Raw genomic sequence first — 24,029 nt, 5'->3', positions numbered from 1 at the left:
TATTAAAAGAATAGCCATGACACATTATCCTGGCAGTGGAGTTAAGTGGCAATAATGCCACAGGTGAATACAATGACTGATGTCATGAATTATGTTAAAATAAATACTCCCACCTAATCATGAATTTAGTGCATTTGAAAATGTAAGCAATGAAAATGATTCGTTTGAGAACAATCATGGCCAAGGTGATCCTTGGTGAACCGAGGTGTATCCTTCGATACAACGCATGTGATGAAATCGCTTCATTCTTGAGGAAGTGTGTGCTTTAGAGTCACTGCCAAAACGTATAGACTTTGTATGTTTAACATTAGTTAGTCACTATGACAATATAACCACAATGTGATGTGGACCTTATAAAAGTGTTTGAGATACTCAATCGTTGCCATAAATTACGGAAACCATCTTGGCGGATGGACGACACTATAATTAGAAATAGTGACATAGACTCCACTGCCATGTATTTTATCAATGTAATAGAAGGTAATCACCAGGGTATGCAAATATTTTCATATTTTTCTATGGCATATTCAAGTAAAGTGAGACTTGATTTCACACAAGATACCACTTCGGCAGATAGCGATTGCGTATGAATAATATTTACTATGAGAGTAAATCATTTTAGCGAACAACAACAAATGCTTCGGAGGAGCATTTTTTAGTATAGCTGATGCTTTATACCCATATGTGTAGACCTCAATTGATATAGGATAACACTTTGAAGATAATCACCAATATGGTGTAGATCTCATAGTAATAGAAAACATAATCTGACTTTTGTCAGTAGATGTTCATATCTCTATTACCTTATGGTATGCTATATTTAAGAAAATCACTTTGAAGGTAATCATCTGTCAAAGTGACATGATGTAGACCTTGCAGTAATAGTGGATAGTCTGCAAAATTTTGCAGTAGATGCCAGATATCTCGAGGTAGTCACATCTAATATTAATATTTGAAAGAGCACTTCGAAGGTAGTCACTGCATAAACCTCACAGTAGTGGTGCATAATTTGCAAATAGTGCAGTAGATGCCACCAATACCTTGTGATTCACAAATAAATTTTGATGTAGTCATATTAAGTATGACACTTCGTAATATTGTTTTGAATTTACGTCAATATTTGCAAGAGAGAAAAAAAATCAATTGCAAAATATAGTTGTTGCGCTTAGTATCTTGGAATCCATACCGGATGGAATGATCGACGCACCCAATAACATAGGGATAATGCCTTGGGACTCGACCAATATGATACTACAAGTTATTAACCAAAATCTAAGATAACTATAAGCCTGATGACTTGTGTGGAAGTAGTATCATAGAAAAAATAGAAAAAATGACCATATTCTCAATCCTCTGCTATTTTGTATTGCAGGCTGTCAGGACCAACTGAGCTGACCATGATCATCTAATCTGGGCAAAATAGAAAAAATGATCATGTGACAAAAATACTTATAGATACATCTGACAAAGAGTAGAGTACATATTACCTTCGGTCCGAATTAATCAACTCAGATTATCTATATACAGATACATCTAGACACGTTTGTTGTTAATTAAATACTCCTATACAATGTAGTACTACCCTTGCTACTACCGGCCACCGCTTCTACCCTTGCGAGAGAAGCAAGCTCTCTCTCCTCCAATAATTCACGCCACGTCAATTTGCGGAACCGAGAAGGACCCCTCCGCGAAACACCCCCGCAAGATTGTACTCCCACACGGCAGCATACCCCACTCTTTCATCCGCCCCCTGTAAACTTTCCCTTTTTGTTCTCTCCCTCCCTCCTCGTCTGCTCGTCTTCCTTCCTGACGCCACTGCCCAATCCTTCCCAGGCAGGGGAGAAAGAAAATCCCAACTCATCTCGTCTCGTCTCTGCCCCCAACCTCCGCGACCGAATCAAACGCAGGCGGAGCCGGGGCCGGAGCCGTACCCCGGGAGGACTCAGATTTGGATTGGAGGAGGTCGCTTCCGTCCGCCCGCAAGGGACGGTGGGAAACCCCGAAAGCTATCTATCCCCCGCCCAAATCCGTGCGGGGTTGGTGAACCGGCCGAATTGGGGGCGAGACACGTCGATCCCACCCAGGAGCCCCCGTCTCTCGCCGGAATTCCAAGGGAGCCGCCGCCTTCCCGCCGCACGGGTCGGAGATTGGGTGCCTGCGATTGGTGGGAAGGCAGGCCGCGGGCTTCGTGTGCGCCTGGGCGCCGAGAGATTGAGGATTTGGTGCCTGGGCTGCGACTCCGTGCCGTTTGGTGGTTGCCTTGTTTGGTGGCGTGGTAGAACCGCAGATTTTTAATCTGAAGGGGCGTGAAGCAGAAAAGGAAAGCAGGAAAAAAAAGTACAGCAAAATCTGGTGGAGGGGAACCCGTGGGGGAAGATGAGTTCCGGGTCGGCGGTGACGGCGGGCGGCAGCGCCGGCGTTGAGGGCGCGGCGCTGGGGCAGAAGCTGATGGTGCACGTGGCGGAGAACGGCCACAGCATGGAGTTCGAGTGCGGGGGCGGCACGCGAGTCGAGGCCATCCAGCGCGCCATCGAGCACGTCTGCGGCGTCCCGCCCGCCGACCAGCTCCTCCTCTGCGGCAACATCCCTCTCGACGGCGCCAACCACCTCGCCCACTACAACCTCCCCCGCGACGACCGCGAGGTCTTCCTCTACAACAAGGCCCGCCTCCATGCCGACTCGCCTCCACCGGCGCCGGAGTCTATCGACATCCCTGAGCCATCTATTCCGCCGCCGCCCCGGCCGCAGGACACCGCACTGGAGGTGTCTGCTGACCCGGCCTTGAAGGCGCTGGTGTCTTACGAAGTCAGGTTCAGGTATGACTTCCAGGTGGCCAACGCGCTGTACCAATCTAGCGTGGCCAAGTACGAGGTGTGCAGGAGGCTGCTGCGGGAGTGGCAGGTGCAGGAGCGTGCTCTGGACATGGCTAGGAGCAACCTGGAGCAAGCATTCCGTAAGCCCTCACTGCGCTATTCAAATTTCATGCGGTCCTTTGCTCAGCAGCACCGTGGATATGTCGAAGTTCTGTCAACCTTCGAGAGAGATGTGCAGAGGTTGCGTGCTATTAAGCTGCATCCACACCTTCAATGTGAGGGCAGACGGTGCTTGCTGGACCTTATGGATGAGAATAGACTGAGGAAGCTGGCAGATGAGTACTTAAGCTCACAGAAGGGTTTTGAGGATTTTGTCTCGCCGCTGAAGGCAAAATTTCTGGAGTTAAAGAGGAGGGTGGAGAGCTTGTTGAACTCTATGAGCTCGAGTGCATGGAAGGATCTGGAGGCGCTGATAAAGGAGCATCATAGAGTCATCGGTGACCAGAAGAGCATCATGCAGTCTCTAAGGTTAGACTGAAGCAATGACCATATAATTAACTAGTTGTTGCTTTTCTGTGCATACTTCTGGAGAACTATTACTGACCTTGAGTTAATGACTAGTTGACTACCATGTAGATTGGCTTGAATTTGAGTTGCTGGTAATTCCTTTGTTAAACTACTTACAAAACACTGGAAAATGGTTTTGCATGGTGGAATAAACAATGAATTGCCATTTTATTGTGTAGAAATTATGTTGGTTATGCCAAAAAGTTTGTAAGTTCTTATGATTTGCATTAGTAATATGTTAACAGTGTAACAAGCGAGATCGGCACTTGTCTGAATGAAGGGATAACAGTTTATTGGGATATGTTATCTGGTCTTTATATGCTATATATGAACTTATGGTACCACTACCACATAACAGTTTCTTATCCCGAGTCTTAATTAATCTGGTAACTACTATATTTATTATCCATCTTTTGTGCCATAATTGGAACATGATTCTATCACACTATATTCTGAGGACTCTTATGTTCTGCAGTAAAGATGTGGATACATCAAAGAAGCTTGTTGATGAATGCTCAAGGAGCCAGCTGTCCGCTTCTGTCCGACCTCATGATGCAGTTTCAGCAGTTGGTCGTATCTATGAGGTACATGAAAAGGATAATTTGCCCAGCGTACGTAAGTTTGATCGCATGCTTACAAACTTGCTTCAGAGATGCAAGACCAAGAAAAACGAAACAAATAATCTAGTACATGTTTGCGTGAAAGGGGTCAAATCTGCTCAAATTGATATCAAGGACATGATGATGAGTCAGTTCATTTTATACGAAGAGGCAATAGATAGTCGAGACAAAGAATTTTCTTATCTGAAACTACTGGGTGGCTTGGGCCATGCATACAAGGCTTGTCTTGCCGAGGTCGTGCGAAGAAGGCATTCTTTCAAGCTGTATACTGGCTTGGCTGGACAGCTTGCTGAAAAACTAGCAGCAGAGCGTGAAGTGGAGATAAGGAGACGCGAGGTTTTCCTTCGTACATGGCGTAAGTACATTCGAGGAGAAATCATGGGTTCCATGGGGCTGTTTGGTTCACCTAGCCAGTGTGATGTAAACATTGCACCGTTTGATTGCGATCTACTTCCAATTGATGTTGATGATCTGGAAAAGCTCGCCCCCCGTTCTTTAGTGGGGTCTCTTTCGAAACCTGAGAGATCACAGCAACATAAGTCTTCATCAAGTGATTCTAGTACCACTGGAAATTTCACTAACGCCGAACAAAACAGTCTGAATACTGATGGCCAAATGGATTCCCAGGATTTTTTTGGGGGCTGTGATACTGTTGATATAACAGGGACTAGTGTATTAGAAGTGGAGAACGCCAGATTAAAAGCAGAACTCGCTTCTGCAATTGCAGTTCTCTGCACTTTTGGTGCTGAATACGCACATGAATCTATTGATGAAGGGCAGAATGATGATGTGTTGAGAAATGCAAGAGAGAAAACATCTCAGGCACTTTCCGCGAAGGATGAATATGCCAACCAGCTTCAGTCAGTGTTGAAAGCAAAGCAGGAGCAGTGCTTGTCCTTTGAAAAGCGTATACAGGAGCTTGAGGAACAATTAGCGAATCAGTACATACACGGGCAAATGGTTTCAGGAAGCAAAAGCGCATCAGATTCCCTCCTTTCTACATTTAAAGGTAATGACTGCAACCTGGATGGAGGTAGGCAAACCCATCTGCGTGACGAATCAAGTGTGGCCATGGATGAGACATCATCAACATCTGAACAGCCATCTAAACAAACAGAAGGTGGCGATGAGAATATGACTGACGTTTCAGGCGCACTGAACTTGCAATTACTTAACTCAGCAGGATGCGGTAATCTGGATGCTCCCATGGCAGAATTTTCACGTGATAATGAACATAAGGTTGTCAATATTGATAAGGAAGGGCAGATGTTGACTCAGCTCACTATGGTGGATACTTCGGATATTCCTGTAGAAGGTCCTCTTGGCATCTTAAACTCCAAAACCAATGAACATCATACTTTGGAGTTTAGGAATAACGAGCTCTTTGTGTCAGAGTTGCAAAACACAATAGATAAAAAATCAAAACAGTTGGATGAGGCAGAAAGTAAACTTAGTTCTGTGATGGGCGAAGTTAACTCTCTGAAGGAAGAACTTGAAAATGCCCGTGTTCTACTTGACGAGTCTCAGGTAAAATATACACAATCTAGGACAATCTTCACCTGCTTTCTGCAAATTGAAGTATTCTTTCCATGCTTGCATAAAGCAACATTACTTATTTTGTATTTTATAAATCTTGATACAGATTAATTGTGCGCACCTGGAAAACTGCTTGCATGAGGCAAGGGAAGAGGCTCGTACCAACAAATGTTCCGCTGATAGAAGGGCTGTTGAGTATGATGCTTTGAGGTCATCTGCTCTGAGGATACATGGTCTGTTTGAAAGGCTAAATAACTGCGTCACCGCACCGGGCATGTCTGGCTTTGCAGACTCTCTGCGTTCTTTAGCCCTCTCCTTAGCAAGGTATCATGTTTCTCTCATTTGCATTATGTTATATGTATACTGACTGGTCAGTGTGTATAATTTCAAGCTCATTGTGGTACACATATCTGATTTATCAGCAATGCATGATGATTGGGCTTTCTTTAGAACTAATGAATAATCCAACTGAATGGAATGTAAATAATTTATTGGAAGCAGGCGCAGATTGTTGTATTTTATCTTAGCGTTTTGATGTGAGACTGAAGAGACATTTGCTGTTCTTGGACAAAGGATTTGAGTATTTCATTACAAAAGTGTATCTGCTCCTAGGGAGAAAATGAATTGTCGGAGGGATAATGTCAAACACATCGTATTTTAGAATCTGGTGTTAAAATCATAGTCAGTGCCTCCAGAGAGTTAACTATTTTTGCCAATTTTTATGTTACTAGTTACTAACCTAGAGATATGTTTGTTTTTAATGTCATTGGGTTTGATCCTTTTCCTACTGAAAGAGATATCTAAGTGTTGTTCTGTACTTGCTGGCCCCTTTGTAATGACTCGTTTTGTTCCAGTTCTGTAAAGAAGGATGAAGCTGATTCTACCACTCAGTTCCAGCAATGCATTAAGATCCTTGCAGACAAGGTTAGTTTCCTGTCACGGCAGAGTGAGGAGCTGATAGAACGCTACTCAAGGGTGGAAGCAGCACATGGTATTCTTATAAAAGAGTTGGAGGAGAAGAAAACACTGGTCAACAATCTATATAGTAAATTTCAACTGGAAAAACAGGTACGGAATTCAGCTTCTCTAATCATAGGATGTGAATATTTTCGTTGGTAAGATACTCATAAAAAATCAGACAAACCTTGAATTTGGTAAAATAATTAACTACCCAAAAGTAATGACATAACATGACTCGTGAACATGAGTGAGTATTAACAGGCATGCTGTGGATTTGATTGAAATCTATTATAAAGTTAGACCTGATTGAATTTGTATGCGTTAATCTCTTGTACTGTTAATTTGCGGTAACGAGCAAGTAAGGTGTAGCGTGTGCTTCAAAACTGTTTCAACAGGCCAGCAAGGAGAAGATATCGGTTGGGCATTTCGACGTCCACGAGCTTGCGGTGTTTGTCCGGAACCCTGCTGGGCACTACGAGGCGATCAACCGGAGCCGGTCGAACTACTACCTCTCTGAGGAGTCGGTGGCCCTGTTCACAGAGCCCCACCTTCCTCGGCAGCCTGCCTACATAATCGGCCAGATCGTGCACATTGAGCGGCGCGCGGTAAAGCACACTGACCAGAACGAAGCCTCGCTGCGCCCTGGCGGCCATCGGCGGTCAGCGCTGAACAGCAACCCTTATGGCCTGCCGGCGGGCCGCGAGTACTTCGTGGTGACGGTGGCGATGCTGCCTGACACTGCTGCCACTGCTCGTTGAAGCAAGAACGCCTTCCTGATCCTGCCTAGCCATGGCTGCTGAAATGAAGGGAGAAAGAAAACCTCAAATGTAAATATACAGCCACTTGTTTAAAGTTTATTTATGGCTTTGCTCAGTTGCTTCGTCTGCGTTTGCTTGCTGCCTTGTGTACATAATGCTCGGATTCCTGTGTAAATATGACTCGGCCACTGCTGTTATTATCAGCTTGGTTCGTTCAAGGAGACTGAATAATAGTAACATTCTTCCACTTTTGTTTTATCCGTGCGTACTGCTGGTTCCCAACACTATTTCCTCTTGAGCATGGTATCCTATTGCAAGAATGGTCTTGAGAATTCAAAAGAGGTTGCTTAGAAGAGAAAGATGTATCCCATCCTCTATTGCTGTCGCGTAAAGACTTTTATCTTTTCACTCAACAGAAAAGAAAGTGACAATGAATTCTTTTTTGTCTTCTTTTTTGTTTGTGAATCCCTGTTTGTATTCTTTGAACGCATGCCCATAATGAGTGATAAGATCAAGAAAATCGGTCCTAATACCATGCTAGCCCAAATTGTGATCTTGGCCAACTTGAATTTGGTTTTCTTGCCTGCTTTTGCAAACTACTTCCTCTTGAACATCTACTAAGAAGCAAGTCAAGGGAGCCGGCCCTGGCAAAAGATAATCTATATGCTGATAGAAGTGAACAGCGATTCGGTGCCAGGCTCGTCTGCACCGATCTTTAAAAAAAAAAATACTAGAAAAATTCAAAAAATTCCAGTTCTTTTTCCATGGTAGACAATTTATTGCGTAAGGTTCGCTCCAAAAATTACCTCATTTGGACATATGAGTAACTCTCAGCAAAAAAGAAAATGGGTCAAAACAGTACGTGAACAGTAAACTGTTTTACAGACCCTGAATTTGTCTTTTTGCCGAGAGTTGCTCAGTTGTCCAAATCATTTGAAAATAGGGTCGGACCTCACGCACCAAACTGTCTATCATGGGATTTATTTTTTTATCTTTTTAGTATTTGTTTTGATTTTTTATTCAACACGGGTGCAGATGAGCCCGAGCTCGGAAAAGAATGATTTCTAAGAGCATCTCCAACAGCCGCGCTACGCGTGGCGTGCTAAAAACACGTTTGCAGCGCGCGGAGCGCCCATTTTTGTGGGGCGGGATGCGTTTGCTCCAGCGGCCGCTGCAAATTTTAGGGCGCGCGAGCCGCTCCAGCAGCCACTGCAAAAAACTGCGCGCGCTCTCGCACAAACAACATATGCACTCCGAACAACAAAAAAACATATGCATAGATTAAAGTAGATAAAAAAAGATGATACATAGATAGTTCACAGAGGTAATATCACGGGCAATCGATGTTCAGTTTGATGCTAGAACTTCGAAAATACGGAAATGCAGTTATTCAACTTGACTCAAGCGTGCACATACGGTCACATAATACGTATGCTGGCGTATTGGTGTGTATGGCCCCACCTGTCATTGACTGGAGGTGCTTGAGCGCGAGTTTTTTTTGCACAAAACACCCTTGCATTTTTTTATCCGTGGGAAAAGTCGACCACCATGATTTATTTTTGCACAAAACCACTTCATATTTTTTTTATTTGCAGGAAAGTTAAACACTGCACTGCAAAATTTAACACAAAAAATTGGGCGCACAAGGTCTGGAACGCACTACCCGGGATTACCACACTAGCAAGTCTAGCCACTACACCAATCACATTAAGGATAAAAAGTCTATATGTACTGGTACATGTCCCACCTGTTATTATAGAATGAAATTAACATAAATAAGTGTAGCTACCAAGTCTCCAACTCACGACCAGAGGCTAGCACAAAAGAAACCCCGGCCACTACAACATGCACCTGTATATGTCGATAATTGCTGACTAGCGAGATATGAATTTAAATTTCTTTTTTTAGCGATGGATGTGAATTTAATAGGACAAAGGCGCTCATGCAGTCCATTTTGCACCTGTTCGGTATTTTAGAAATTTGTAGATAGTATGTAAATTATAATTTCAGTAATAAAAATAATCTTTAAATATTTGTGTGTTATAGAAATTGTACATACACATGAATAACCTAATTTCAAAAAACATTATATATTATTTAAAATATTTCTATATTTATATTAATATTTACGGGTTATAAAAATGTTGTATGATGAACAATATTCATAATATAAAACGAAAAGTGTTGATATGAATATTAAATCATATATAAAATTTAAATTATATTAAAAATCATAAATATTTAGTAAAATTTTGTATTCATCATTTTGTATAGTTTAAATATAATACATGAGTATATATTTTTTATGGACTCACTAAATAAATCTACTTAATAAACATTTTCATTGTCTGTATTAACTAAATATTTTTATAGAATATACAAGTTTATATATTTTTATTTACTAATGAACGTTTTTATGTATAATATTTTTAAAACACGTATATTTGAGCATAAATTTATGACTTAAGTTTTACAAATATCTTAAATATTTTTGTCTTACGTTTATTAAAATACAGTCTTTCAAAATAAACAGGTTTATATTTAAAACAATATCTACTAATCATCATATGTATTTAAAATATTTTTAACTCACAAATATTTGAAAATAAAATTTGTACTTACGTTTTGCAAATATCTTTAAAAATAGCGCGTGCTTTCTTGTCCTATACGTATAATGTTGTTATCCAGATCAGACATCCAAACTTGATGGTTGGAGTGGCTAGGCTCGGTAATGTTGCTAGAGCGTGTCGCTTGTTTGAGACCTTGCGCGCGCATTTTAGGCATTAATTATTGCAGTATAGTGGTCTGCTTTTTTGCAAATAAAAAAATACGAGGGGTTTTCATGCAAAAATGCATCTGCTGAGTGACTGACAGGTGGGGCCTATACACGGATACACCCGCAAAGGTATTTTGTGACCATATGTGCATGATTGAGTCAGTTATGTGATTACAATTCCGTATTTTCAAAGTTCTAGCATCAAATTGACATCAAGCGCAAGTTTTATGACTACCAATGATATTACCTCTTGATCCCCACTGATGACTTATTTTTCAGGTCTGTGAAAAAGCGCACTCTTTTTTCGCGGTCTCTAAAAAAGCCCAGTAGTTCTCTAAAAAAATAAGAAAAGCCCAGTACAGGCTGGTTATGTACCCAAAAAAAAGTAAAGGCCAGTGCCCAATGCAGCCTGGCTACGTACGGAAAAGAAAGAAAGCCCAGTACCCAGTACAGGCTGGTTACGTACGAAAATAAAGGGATGCACAAAAAATAGTACCACCTAAGATAGAAAAATCTAAAGAATATAATATGAATGAACGGACCACAAACGGAGAAACGTTCTTGCTTTATGGAAAACGCTATAAATTAAAAAAGAAAAGTAGGTAAACAGATATGAATATATATTTTTGCGAGGAGGCAAAGGTCATATATTAAAATTGTTCATATGTACCATATATACGTACCGGTGTTGACAATGGCAAACCCCAGTCTCGACCTTCAAATACATTTGACGCACTAGAACCAATCATGTTATCACTTATGATGCATTTGCAGTGACTAAATTCCAACAATCATTTAATTACTTCCCCTTAGTGACAATTGTGTCGCGGGAGATATAAGAAATCAAATTCATGTGGCTGTGGTTGTGTGCATCTACGATGTGGAGTTGGAGAAAAAGTCTTCCTCTCGTTTTTTGCATGGATTTTAACTGAAAATGTCCCTGGAATCTAAAGGGTTCCATGTACACATGTTAAAAAATTACTTGAATATTTGAATAATAATCTTTGGTTTACTAATACTACTAACTAGTATATAGAAAACTCAGTCTAAAATCGATAAAACCTTAGTAGCACACCATCATGAATTTGATTTCAGTCCCCAGTTTACTCATGAATATTAGTACACCATCAAGAAAAAAAATTATGTCCCGCAAAAAAAAAATTATAAAGCTCATTCTGGATTAGCTGTAGCTCCTTGATTTGCTTGTCTATTTAACCTGTTCAAGGTGAAATCAGACAAGGCTAATGGCAAATTATAATGCCCGGCCAGGCTCTCCAAAACAGAAGGATAATTATCAGCTTATGCATGCTAAATTGTACGTGCAAAACATTTTCTTTCAACTGACAATCGAAATCAAAGTACTCCCTCCATCCCATAATATATAAGAGCGTACGGACGGAGTAGTAGTTTACTTGTTTTTTCAAGCTAATAAAGAGCATCATAGAAGTTTAGACCAACATCGATAGCTCAGGCACTCGAGCTTCCTAGCGTGGCAGGACCTCGGGAAGTGGTGCTTTTTGTATCAGTGGAGATGCGGCATCCGCTAGCTGAAGTAACATTACAGGTAGGCTCACCCGCAAAAAATAAAATTACAGGTAGGCTACGTCTGTTTATCATGATATCATTATTTGTACGCATATGGCAAATCACCTCAGTGACAGAGTGCTGGTTATACAATACTAATCAAACATGAGCTAGCCTGGCCGAATGACAGTGGTTCGATGATCTCTTGCTCGAACACAACATGTTTTCTGAACTGCAAATCTGATACGCCTTCCTTTCGAAATATAGAACATCTCTATAGGTTGCAAGTTCCAGCTAGAAGTTAAAGGCAATCTACTATGTTAGGGAGCCTCGCGAAATGATGCACTCCTCGTTACCAAAGGAAAAAACATCATGATTTCGCTTCCTGACACGCTCGCTGCTCATGAGCATTCCAACTGAAGAACCTGAAGATCAACCTGGAAACTTTCTCAGCCCGAAAAGTGTGGCATTCATCGCAGTTGGAAAACCCAAATTTTCCTGTTGCACCACCCGAAACAACATCATCAGTATCCAGCAGTAAGCAAGCAGCAAAGAGTGGACACGATTCCGCACACAACTGGAGAACCTAAAGATCAACCTGGCAACTTTCTCGGCCCTGAGAAGCGGCACAGAAGCAGACATCCTGATGCAGCCAGTGGGAGCTTTACAGGACAGAACAGGCGAAAGCTAAAAACCATTCCTGCGGCTATCTATCAGGGCAAAGTAGGAAGTGTAACTTTATCAAAGGAGAGGAAGCTGATATCCCCATTATCAACTTGACAGAATTTAAGAGGAATGCCGTCAAACTTGTTCTCTACCGTTTCCAGTTCATCCCTTGAAGGTGGCTTGTCTCTGCGCCAAATCCAACAACGAAAATGGTTATGGCCAGCAATACCGATCGGCAGGTCATACTATACTTCTAGACGAAAGGTATTATGCCCGGCTTATAAATAAAGTCCCAAAGCCACGATAGCATATGATAGAGCAAATAACCACACCGCATCGTTACGGCATTTCAACGAACAGGTGGCGTACCCGATCTCCTCCACACGCGTCGGCTCTCAGCTACGCCGGTGGTCAGCCAAAGCTTCCCCTTGTTGTCCAACACCTCCGCCGCACCAGCCTCCTCCACCCACCGCGCCCGCGACGCCACATTCCTGCACCACAGCATATGCTGCCCCATGAAGGATCCAGAAGCGCACCAGCAACACAAACAGATCAACCACAAGGCAGCACGCACCTGAACTGGACTCTCGAGGACGAGGGTGCCGCGTCCGAGAGGAAGGGGTCTCCCCGTCGTCTTCCGCGGCAACGGCAGAGGCTGCCCCAGGAGCGCGTCCCCTTCGCCGCCGGTTGAGCCCCGCAGCCGCCAAAACTTTCAAGGCTAATAGATAAAATGCCTCATGTTTGCTCTGCCCCGGCCAAAATGTCCCTTCTTTCTCTGCTACACGCCTTCTCTGAGGCCTAAGAACGACATCAAGTGTCAGCATGTTGCTCGTAGACAAGATGGCAACCAAATCAGTCAGCTGCCGTCATCACACCACAAACATGTGTACACACAAAATAAAATCACTAACTGAGCTGAGACTCGAATTAATTGATCCAGTATTTTCATACATTTTCAATCATGTTCAGCAGCACAAGAGAACTATTACAAGCTACGACGATCACAAAAAAGGAAAACGATGATCACAGCCGAATCTCCGCTTCCTCTAAATCTTCTTGGCAGCTTTGGTGCTGGTGGTGCTGCTGCTGCTTCAGGTCGTGGTCGTCTAGCTTGAGGAAGAGTCCCATCCGTCGCAACAAGTTGTCCGGCCTGGCCGTGTTGTGCTGATCAATGCCAAGGGCCTTCACGTCCTCGTCCAGGGTGTCGTTCGGCATTGCCGTCCTCTCCATCTGGAGCAGCTCCTGACGGGCCTTCTCCCTCGCCCGGGACGTCTCCTCTTTTCGCCGCCTTTCCAAAATCTCGTTGGCACGGGCGATCAGGTCGCGTGTTGCAGGCATGGTGTTGGAGGCGCGCTGTGCCGGAGCTGGACTGTCGACGCTCTGGCGAGAAGAATCAGAATCCGAACCGCTGCTGCCGCTGATGGTTGCATCTCCGCCAAGATTCTTCGACGAGCTGCAGATGTCCACGTACTCCTCGTCCTCTTCGACGAGCTGCACTGGTGTCGGCCTGACCGGCAAAGGGGAGACGCCGCCGACGATGTCCACGTCTTCGTCCTCCTCTTGGTCTTGGGCCATCATCTGTTTGTGCCGATGACGCGTCGACGGATCTTGCTCTCTCGAACGAACTTGTCCAGCTGCTTCTGCATCTCCACAAGGGACGCGTCTTGGACGGCGTGCATCTCGATCTCGATGTAATCGTCGCAGATGCCGCGGCGGCTGTGCTTCTTCAGCAGCTCCAGGATATGAGCAGGGAGTACATGGGATTCAGACAGCTTGGCTAGCTTCGCGAGGTCCCCGTAGAGTTGGTTCCTCTCCTTGGGCGTCATCTTCTTCACGGGAACGGGAGGGGACGCCTTCCTCTTCTTGGCTGGAGGCTCCTCGGCTTGACGGACGCGCACGCGGGGAGCCGACGGGGACGAGGCGGGAAGCACGGTGGCCGCCTCGGCGAGGAGGCGACGGACTGCGGCGAGTTCTGACTGGAACCGCTGGCGAAGGATCTCCAGCGGGCGCGGGCGCTTCCGGCCGGACATGAAGTTGAAGGGCTCCCGGTTCCGGTGGGCAATCTCCATGGGAGCAGCGGAAGATGCGAGCGGATGCGGGGGAGGAGAGGAGATGATGAGAAAGATTGGAAGTGCGCCGGAGAAGATCGACTCAAGGCAAGGCCTTTTAAAGCTTTGTGATCATGATGGGAATCGAAGCCGTGTTTGCTCGCTGTGAAGAAATCGAAATGTTTACATTTCGAGTCAGTTTCAGCATCGGATTTGGTTGCATTGCGTGCATCTCAAGATTATTATGTCACTGACGCCTGGTTTTGTTCATGGAGTTTAAATCAAATAGTACAGCCCTTTGGCTTGCAGTCCAGTCATTCATTACAATGCCTTCTAAAATAATCTATTCACTACAAGTCATTTAATTACGAAAAAACCCTAACGCCCACACGTGTGGGCGTTAGACAACTCACCCACACGTCTCCATCGTCGTCCAACGCCCTTTGCACGAATCTCGGCATGAAAGGGCTGATTTTGTGTGCCACGTAGGACAACTAGTGTGTGGGTGTGAGGGAGTTCGTCCGCACGCCGGTTTCTCTCCGCGGTCAACGTTTCGCCAGTCGGGGCGTGCGATGAAACTGCTGTCGCGCCCGCACGCCGCGCACCACTTCTGTTCCCCATCTCCTAAGACTGCCCATTCTCCCACTCTCCTACACCCAAACTGTCATTTGCCATGTTTTGGAATGGTACATGGCAACTGCCCTATTTGTGAGCATGAGCAGATGGCAACTCTCTTTTTACCCCGAACATGTTATTGTTGCCACGTATGTTTTGTAGCGCTACATGGCAACTGTCTAATGTTAGTAGGTGGCAACTTCTAAAGATGCCCTAGCGCGTCTCCTCTCCCACATGCCCGTCTCCTCTCCCACACACCAAAAGCTATCAGTTGCCATGTGTTTTGCAGGGTACATGGCAACTGCCCTAGCGCGCTTGTAAGCAGATGGCAACTCTTTTTTTTATCGAAACATGTTTTTGCCATGTTTTTTAGTGCTACATGGCAACTGTCCAGTGTTAGTAGGTGCAACTCCTAAAGTTTTTCAAATCATGATATATGTAGTAGACCAGACCATACATGGCAACAGCTGCAGTTGCCCAAAAATGGCATCCGACACTTGACCTAAGATGGCAACTGCAGTTGAGCAACCATGGCAACTGTAGTTCAGCAACATGGCAACTGCAGTTCAACAACATGGCAATATGGCAACCGAAGAGGTGCGGACCATGGCAATCGCGGCGGGACGCGTGGTTACTGACACGCGGGGCGTGTGGCTCGCAGGCGGGGAGGGGCGACGGCCGAGACGGGTCGTGCGGGCCGCGCGCTCGCTTGCCCGGACGTGCTCGTGCGGGGGCGATCGCGCTGCACCGGACGTGCGGGCTGTGGCTGTGCGCGCCCGTACGCGATCGTGCGGGCGGGGTCGTCTCCGTGCCACACAGGGCGTGCGGCACAACCACCCGATACACCACACGTGTGGCAGTTATCGGCGTCCTTTAATTAAAGGGTCTGTCAAAGTCACATCTAGATGTGAGATAATATCACACATACATCATCTCAGACTAGCCCATCAGGTCGTTCTATTATTTGTTTGCTTTTTCCCTTCAATTCCTTTTTTTCAGCGCGACAAAAAAAAAAGACACGCAGACAAGCCCACCAGGTCGCTCCATTATTTGATTCTTTTCTTTAAAGCGACAAGGAAAAAAGACACACACAGCGCTCCCATGAGGAATGGAACTCAGACATCTTATCCAGGAGCGCAAATTCGTATCAGTACGACACATCAATGTTGCTGCTAATTTATAAGCAGAAAATATTTGACATAGTAGAGCGGCTCAGATTAGAAGAATTTTTTTGAAATAAAAATGAAAACTTCTTAGCAAATTGTGAACAATTTTGAAATGCTGAATATTTATGAAAACACAAATAATTTTTAAAATTTTGTATAGATTTTGTGACTAGCGCTCATCTAATATGATGTCACCTCTAGCCCAGTACGTGTAAAGCTTAAGAGTTACTTAGAGATTATTAGCATTGTGAGTATTTTAAAAAGGGAAAATTGTTTCAAGCATTTCAGTATTTTTTTAAATAAAAATTTAAACCTGCGAGCATTTTTCTGAAAACATGAACTTAATTTGTTATTTTTGAACATTTTGGAAAACACAAAAAAAAGTAAAAACGAAGATTTTTTTCAAATTCCAAACACTTTTTGAAACAAAAAATGAATAAGAAAATGAAAAATAAAAAACTAATATTTTGAGAAAACAAAAGAATGTAAAAAGGAACGAAAAGCTAGTGAAGAAAAAACAAAAAAGGAATAAACAAGGAAAAATAATAAACAAAAAGAAAACAAAATGGATCCTAGTTACTTGGGCCGACCCATTTGCAATTTTCTCGCGCCTTGTGCGAAATAGCGGCATTTTACCACACTGAGTGGTGTATGGGAGATTTGAGGGGTGGGCTTTCAACCAAGACGACAACAACATCTATGGGCCCACTTGCGAGTCGATGATCTCGCAACAGGGTTGGAGAGAAATACATGCCAAGTTGCGAGTCGAGGGGTGGGCTTGCAACTAGGAAGACAACAACACCTATGGGCCAAGTTGCGATTGAGGGATAGACTTGCAAGTGAGACAACACTTACTACGGGCCCAGTTACGAGTCGAGAGTGGACTTGCAATTAGGACAAAAAAGGCCAGCCCCCGGTTGCGAGTTGAGGATGGATTTGCAACTGGGACAAAAAAGGTCGGGGACATAGTTGCGTGTCAAGGGTGGGATTGCAACTGGGTCAAAAAAAGGTTGTACTCCAGTTGCGAGTTGAGGGTGGACTTGCATTTGGGATAAAAGAAGTTGGACCCCATTTACGAGTTGAGGATGGACTTGCAACCGGGACAAAAAGAAGGTCGGCCAGAGTTGCGAGTCATGGGTGGGATTGCAACTGAGACAAAAAAGATCGAGCCCCAGTCGCGAGTCAAATGTGCACTCGCAGCTGGAAAAAAGGTTGGGCCCCAGTTGTGAGTCGAGGGTTGACTTGCAATTAGGACAAAAAAGGTCGGGGCCCAATTGCGAGTTAAGGGTGGACTCGCAACTAGGAAGAAAAAAAGTCGTGCCCCAGTTGCGAGTCGAGGGTGGAATTGCAACTAGAACAAAAAAATGTTGGGTCCGAGTTGCGAGTCGAATGTGGACTCGCAACTGAGAGAAAAAAGGTCCGTCACTAGTTGCGAGTCAAGAGTGGACTTGCAACTGGGACAAAAAAGGTTGACCCTAGTTATGTGTCGAGGGTGGACTATGAATTGGGAAAAAAGGTCGGACCCCAGTTGGGAGTCGATGACGGACTTGCAATTGAGACAAAAAAAAATGGGCCCCAGTTGCAAGTCGAGGGTGGACTTGCAATTGAGACTAAAAAAGATCAGGCTCCAGATGCGAGTCGGAGGTGAACTTGCAACTGAGCCTGAGTTGCAAGTTGAGGGTGTACTTGTAGCTGGAACAAAAAAGTTCGGGTCCGAGTTGCGAGTCGAGAATGGACTTGCAACTGAGACAAAATAGATATCGTGGCCGACTTACGAGTCGAGAATTGGATTGCAACTGGGACAAAACAAGGTCAGGCCCAAGTTCCAAGTTAAGGATGGACCTGCAACCGAGACAAGGAAAAAGACATCCCCTGTTTCGTGGTGAACAGTCAATTAACAGTGATGGAAATAATTCTTGATTTTTCTAAATGGAAAAGAGAAAATAAAAATAAAAAATTCATGAATTTAAAAACTTCAAAAAAATTGAAACAAATAAGTGAAAAAAGAAGAAAAAGGGAAAAGAAACAAGAAAAAACAGAAAAATCACTTGAGGCTGCAGCCCACGTTGAGGCGACGCCCAAGGGTTGCGAAGAAAAAGAAATAACGGCCTAAACGCCACGACGGGCCCCTTCGTGCGAGCGACGCGTATAGAAACAACACCAAACAAGAAAAAAGGACCAAAGAATACGAATCTTGGTGTCTAAATTATGTGGTTAAATTAGATATGAGGTAATGTTTTACATCTAGATATGAACATAGCAAATCTGTTACATCTAGAAACAACGCAGCGAAACGGGCTGCCAACATGCCACGATAATGGGTCGACAAAAATGAAGCCAAACATACCAGAAAAATGATGTGTGACAAAACATAAATAGCAAGGTGGGATATCGAGTGTTTGCATGAAATTACAAAAAATTAATCGAACAACGAAAACATAGATGAGGCACTGTTTCCTCTAAAAACATTCACAAGTTTAAAAGGTGTTCACAAACCTTAAAAAATATTGCCAAATTTTTAAAAAATTAGTAAAGAAAACTTATTCACAAATTTGAAAAAAAGTTACAAAAAATGAAAAAAAAGAAAGATAAAGAAATGAAAAGGCATACACAAAAAAATAGAAGAATAAAGAAAGTCACGCAAGTTCGCAAACTTTTCAAAAGTGACAACGCAGTATATGGCTTCGTTCATCCGTGCCACACTGTGAAAAAATTTAGTGCGCAGCCCAATTCACAAATTACAGCACAAATCAGTGGCGCATGAAAATGACAAACAAACAAGGACCACTCAAAAAAAAAAACAGATCGACAACCAGCGACGACGCACCACGGGTGTACGCATGTGCACTCCCTTTGCACGAATCTTTCAGCAGATTGATCATGTGGTAGAAAATTTAGATGTGACATGATTATTTCTCATTAGATATGACTTAGATGTGAGATAGCTATTTCACATCTAGATGTGAAATAGCAAAACCGTTAATTAAATTGAGTCCCTTTTCATAAAGGGTCTGTCTAGGACACATCTAAATGTGACATAGTTATCTCACATCTAAGCTGATGTTCACTCTATTTTGTGGTCTATTTTTTTATCCTAGTTTTTTTTTGTTGCTGCATTATATATTTGTGGGAGCTTAGATGCGACATCCTTAAAAAACATCTAAATGTGAATTAGATAAACTGTTTCATAAATTATTTTTTATTCACATTGACACGAATTCCAAATTTTATGGTCGGTTGCCCGTTTAGAAGCGAATAGAAAACCGCGGGGCCGGGGCGTGACAAATAGTTGGGCAGCCCCGCACCATGCGGAGTGTGAGAGAACATTGCAGCAGGAGCAGGGTAGGTGTGTGTAGCATGTGGCCAGCAGTCGGCAACAAGGGTACTCGCCTGAAGGGGTTGGCAAGCAAAGCCGCAAGGGGCTTGGCTCTAGTGTCGCAATGGACTTCGTGACGCTTCGGGTACTCACCTTGGTGCTCGCACGGAATGGATCCTAACATGAAGCCCCGGGTCCCCACCTTGAGCGCTCGCACGAGACGATGTCTCACCAAGAAGAGGTGAGGTGAACTCAACAGTGTCACCCACCAGCAATGGGATAGAGCATGAGCCGCGGATGATGCTAGATGAGGCTGGTGAGGATGGGCCATTGCTCGGAAAGGAGTCGGGGTGGGAGAGGACAAAGTGTCGGGGCAGAGAGGGTGGGAGATTCTAGACAACGACGACTTTATTGGCCGGAATCCACTTTCCATACAGCAATCAAAAGCGGGGCGAAAGCCTTTTTCTGTTAAATATTACATGCATCTTCATCTTGTCTGTTTAATCTATGCAAATTTACTAACCGATAGTTTTACAAGAGATACTTTAACAACAATCATTGTCATATACTCTCATTTTAGAAAAATATGTAAACTAGGAGTAAGGTTGTTACTCGACTAGTGATGGTCTAACCCTTGGTAAAACTTGTGCCTCGTGTCACAACCCAAATTTTCCCTAAATTTTGGTTGTGAAATTAGAAGCATATGCATCCATGATTTCCTTGCATATTTGGGTTTTTAGGCCAATAAGGACAACATTTGAATTCAAATCACCATTTGAATTTAATTGGAAGCCATGAAGGGCTCACCCAAAACTTTAATCAGAAAACATGCATAAGGGCAGGAAATAAATTTCCTACAAGATTATATATATTTGCCCTAATTATTCTTGAGTGAACCAGAGTTTGAAAATAGTTAGTTAATTTGAAAAATTATAGTTTGTCAAAAACCCTTGGATAAATGTTCGGAAGCAAGAAATATTCCCAAGGTAATTTAGGAATACTTTATCTTTTGAAAGAAAATTCAAATTCAAATTTGAAAAAGGAAACAGAAGGCAGAAATAGGAAACAGAAAAGAAAAGAAAGAGGGAGAAAAAGAGAAGGCCCAGCCAGCCAGCTAGGCAGGCCGGCCCAGTTAGCCAGCCAACCAGGTGCGCGCCCGCGCGCTCTCTCTCTCACTCTTCTCTCGTTGACGCATGGGCCCCACAACATTCCTGCTTGGCAAGAAAATTGTAGTATTTCCGACCACAGTCCTCAATCATACATGAGCATGTCCACCTCAAGGGGCGCCGATCTGTGTAATTGATAGCTCTTTGATAAGAATGTCAACGAGAATAGAAATAGAAATAGAAATATTTGAGGTGAAATGGTGATTGTTTGGATGAACTTGCATGCATTGACACTCAACACCTTTAGCATCCACACAAAAGACAAGAAACCTGCCCTTGCATATCTGAACAAAGACATAAGCAATTTCTGAAGGAAATATGCCCTAGAGGCAATAACAAATTTGTTATTTATATTTCCTTATATCATGATAAATGTTTATTATTCATGCTAGAATTGTATTAACCGGAAACTTAGTACATGTGTGGATACATAGACAAACAGAGTGTCCCTAGTATGCCTCTACTTGACTAGCTCGTTAATCAAAGATGGTTAAGTTTCCTAGCCATAGACATGTGTTGTCATTTGATGAACGGGATCACATCATTAGAGAATGATGTGATCACTACTGGAATCAGCTAATTTGCCATCTGCCAGATCTTTGCCGTCTGCTAGCTGACGGCAAAGAAGCTCTTTGCCATCAGCTACACATAAACAGACGGCAAAGAAAAGGCTGACGGCAAAGAAGCTCTTTGCCATCTGCCAGGTCTTTGCCGTCTGCCAGCGGACGGTAAAGAATCTTTGCCGTCCGCTGGCGGACGGCAAAGAGTGTGGTGGCCCCCACCCCCCGCTCGTTTGAAAAAATCCTAACGGCCCACCTCTTTGCCGTCCGCTGAAAGGCGGACGGCAAAGGCTGGCGGACGGCAAAGAGGGCACTTGCCTAACGGCAGGTACCCCCCGCCCGTTACTCACTTCGTCCTCGCCTCGCCCTTCTCCTCCCACCCGCCGCCGCCGCCGCCGCCCGCCGCGCGCCGCCGCCCCGTCGCCCCCCGCCGCCCCGTCGCCCCGCCGCCCCACCGCCCCGTCGCCCCCCCGCCCCGGCCCCCCCGCCGCCCCGCGCCCCACCGCCGCCCCGCGCCCCACCGCCGCCACGGCCCCCCGCCACCCCGCGCCCCCCGCCGCCTCCTCCACTGCCCCGCCCCGGCCCCCCGCCCCCCATCCCCCCTGCCACCCCGGCCCCCCGCCAGCCGGGCCCCCCGCCGCCCCGCCTCCTCCACCGCCCCGCCCCGGCCCCCCGCCGCCCCACCCCGGCCCTCCGTCGCCGGCCCCGCCCCGGCCCTCCCCCACAGTGAGCCCCTCCTCCCTTTTTTTTTTTTCTGTTTTTTTGTTTTTTTTTCTGTTTAAGTTTAGGTTTAATTAGTTTAAATAGTTTAGTTTTAATTAGTTTAGGTTAGTTTAGGTTTAGGTTAAGTAGAAGGGGGAAGAAGAAGAAGAAGAAGAAGAAGAAGAAGAAGAGGAGGAGGAGGAGGAGGAGGAGGAGGAGGAGGAGGAGGAGAAGAAGAAGAAGAAGAAGAAGAAGAAGAGGAGGAGGAGGAGGAGGAGGAGAAAGAAGAAGAAGAAGAAGAAGAAGAAGAAGAAGAAGAAGAAGAAGAAGAAGAAGAGGAGGAGGAGGAGGAGGAGGAGGAGAAGGAGAAGAAGAAGAAGAAGAAGAAGAGGAGGAGGAGGAGGAGGAGGAGGAGGAGAAAGAAGAAGAAGAAGAAGAAGAGGAGGAGGAGGAGACACCCCGAAGCCCCGACCCCGAAACAGCACCCCGACCCCGACACGGCACCCCGACACCGACACGGCACCCCGACACCTACACGACACCCCGACCCCCGACACGACACCCCCGACACCCCGACCCCGAGAACCCGACCCCGACCCCGACCCCGACCCCGACACCCCGACCCCGAGCCTGACCCGACACCCCGACCCCGACACCGACACGGCACCCCGACCCCGACCCGGCACCCCGACCCCCGACACCGACACGACACCCCGACCCCCGACACGACACCCCCGACACCCCGACCCCGAGACCCCGACCCCGACCCCGACCCCGACACCCCGACCCCGAGCCTGACCCGACACCCCGACCCCGACACGGCACCCCGACCCCGACCCGGCACCCCGACCCGACACCCCGACCCCGAGACCCCGACCCCGACACGGCACCCCGAGACCGACACGACACCCCGACCCCGACACGGCACCCCGAGACCGACACGACACCCCGACCCCCGACACGACACCCCCGACACCCCGACACCCCGACCCCGAGACCCCGACCCCGACCTCGACCCCGACCCCGACACCCCGACCCCGAGCCTGACCCGACACCCCGACCCCGACACCGACACGGCACCCTGACCCCGACCCGGCACCCCGACCCGAGACCCCGACCCCGAGACCCCGAAAAGGTGTTCTTTGGCCTTCCAGAAGCCGACGGGGTCATATATTTGTGAATTATTAGTTAGGTCATATATCTTTCGATTTTGTTATGAAAAACATCATATATAATTGTGTTGATCGGGTAGTTTTAAATGTGCAGTTGTTTCATCGCTGCGAGGTTTGGTGTTCGACGACCTCGCCGTGCGTTTGACGAGCTCTGCCCCTTCGTTCGTGGGTGAGCACAAATGACATGTCCTCCTCCCCCATTAATTATTTGATCTATTCCGATGAAACTTGATAGCTAGATATATATGTGTCTTGAATCATCAGTATGCGTAACCAATATGTGTCTCCCGTTCGAAAGCGTCATAGTTATAAATATGCATGCATTTGCATATTTATAACCTTGATTCTTTCGAATTGTCCAACGCTATCCATGGACAGCCCGAGTATGTTTAGATTGGGTTCGTTTTCCCATATGCTTTGCTCCGGATCCGACGCATAAATTTCGTCAGTGCCTCCCCTGTTGTTCTCCGGGTACACATCCTCTCTGTTTATTGCAGAGACGTGTATCAGGAGAACAGCGGGGAGGTGCTGCCGAAATTTTGCGTAGGATCCGGGGCATAGCATGGGAAAATGAATCCAATCTAAACATACTCGGGTGGGATTAGGACCTATCATTACCTATTAGAGTGTAGGTTGCATGGACGTAATAAAATTGACAAAGTAGATCAACTGATGAATACATACATGGTGAATTATATATATATATTTGTTGTGTGTCTAGTAGCTCTGAAAGTCAAGATGAGTGATCGTGCGTGGATGTACACCGGTCACACTGGTCAGAACAAATGGAGCACTGAATGGTTCACAAAAACCAAGGGGTTTATGCGAGCCGCATTTGCAAATGGCCAGAGGAAAACCTGGTGCCCCTGTTTACGGTGCGGCAATTGGGAAAAGAGGACAGAGGCTGAAATGGGCAAACACCTGCAGAAGAGTGGTTTTACGCCCGATTATACGGTGTGGACATTTCATGGTGAGTCTGCCCAACGTGACCGAGCTGAGGTGGATCGTCGTCGCACCGACGAGCATGGTACCGGTATGGAAAACATGGTGCAAGACTTTGATGA

At 45.3% G+C, this 24,029-nt stretch overlaps 1 protein-coding gene across 1 annotated transcript; it reads left to right on the top strand.

Moving 5' to 3' along the window:
• Positions 1–1,672: 1,672 nt before the first annotated feature.
• LOC109745579 (autophagy-related protein 11) lies at positions 1,673–7,512 on the top strand. Its single transcript, XM_020304703.4, has 5 exons — positions 1,673–3,341; positions 3,856–5,527; positions 5,643–5,860; positions 6,391–6,604; positions 6,892–7,512. The coding sequence occupies exons 1-5, from the start codon at positions 2,377–2,379 to the stop codon at positions 7,252–7,254; spliced, it is 3,432 nt and encodes a 1,143-aa protein (XP_020160292.1). The 5' UTR covers positions 1,673–2,376; the 3' UTR covers positions 7,255–7,512.
• The last annotated feature ends 16,517 nt before the right edge of the window (positions 7,513–24,029 follow it).

The sequence above is a fragment of the Aegilops tauschii genome, chromosome 6 (assembly GCF_002575655.3).
Source record: "Aegilops tauschii subsp. strangulata cultivar AL8/78 chromosome 6, Aet v6.0, whole genome shotgun sequence".
NCBI lineage: Eukaryota > Viridiplantae > Streptophyta > Magnoliopsida > Poales > Poaceae > Aegilops > Aegilops tauschii.
Note: the sequence above shows the minus strand (reverse complement) of the source record. Positions and strands in the feature narration are given on the sequence as shown.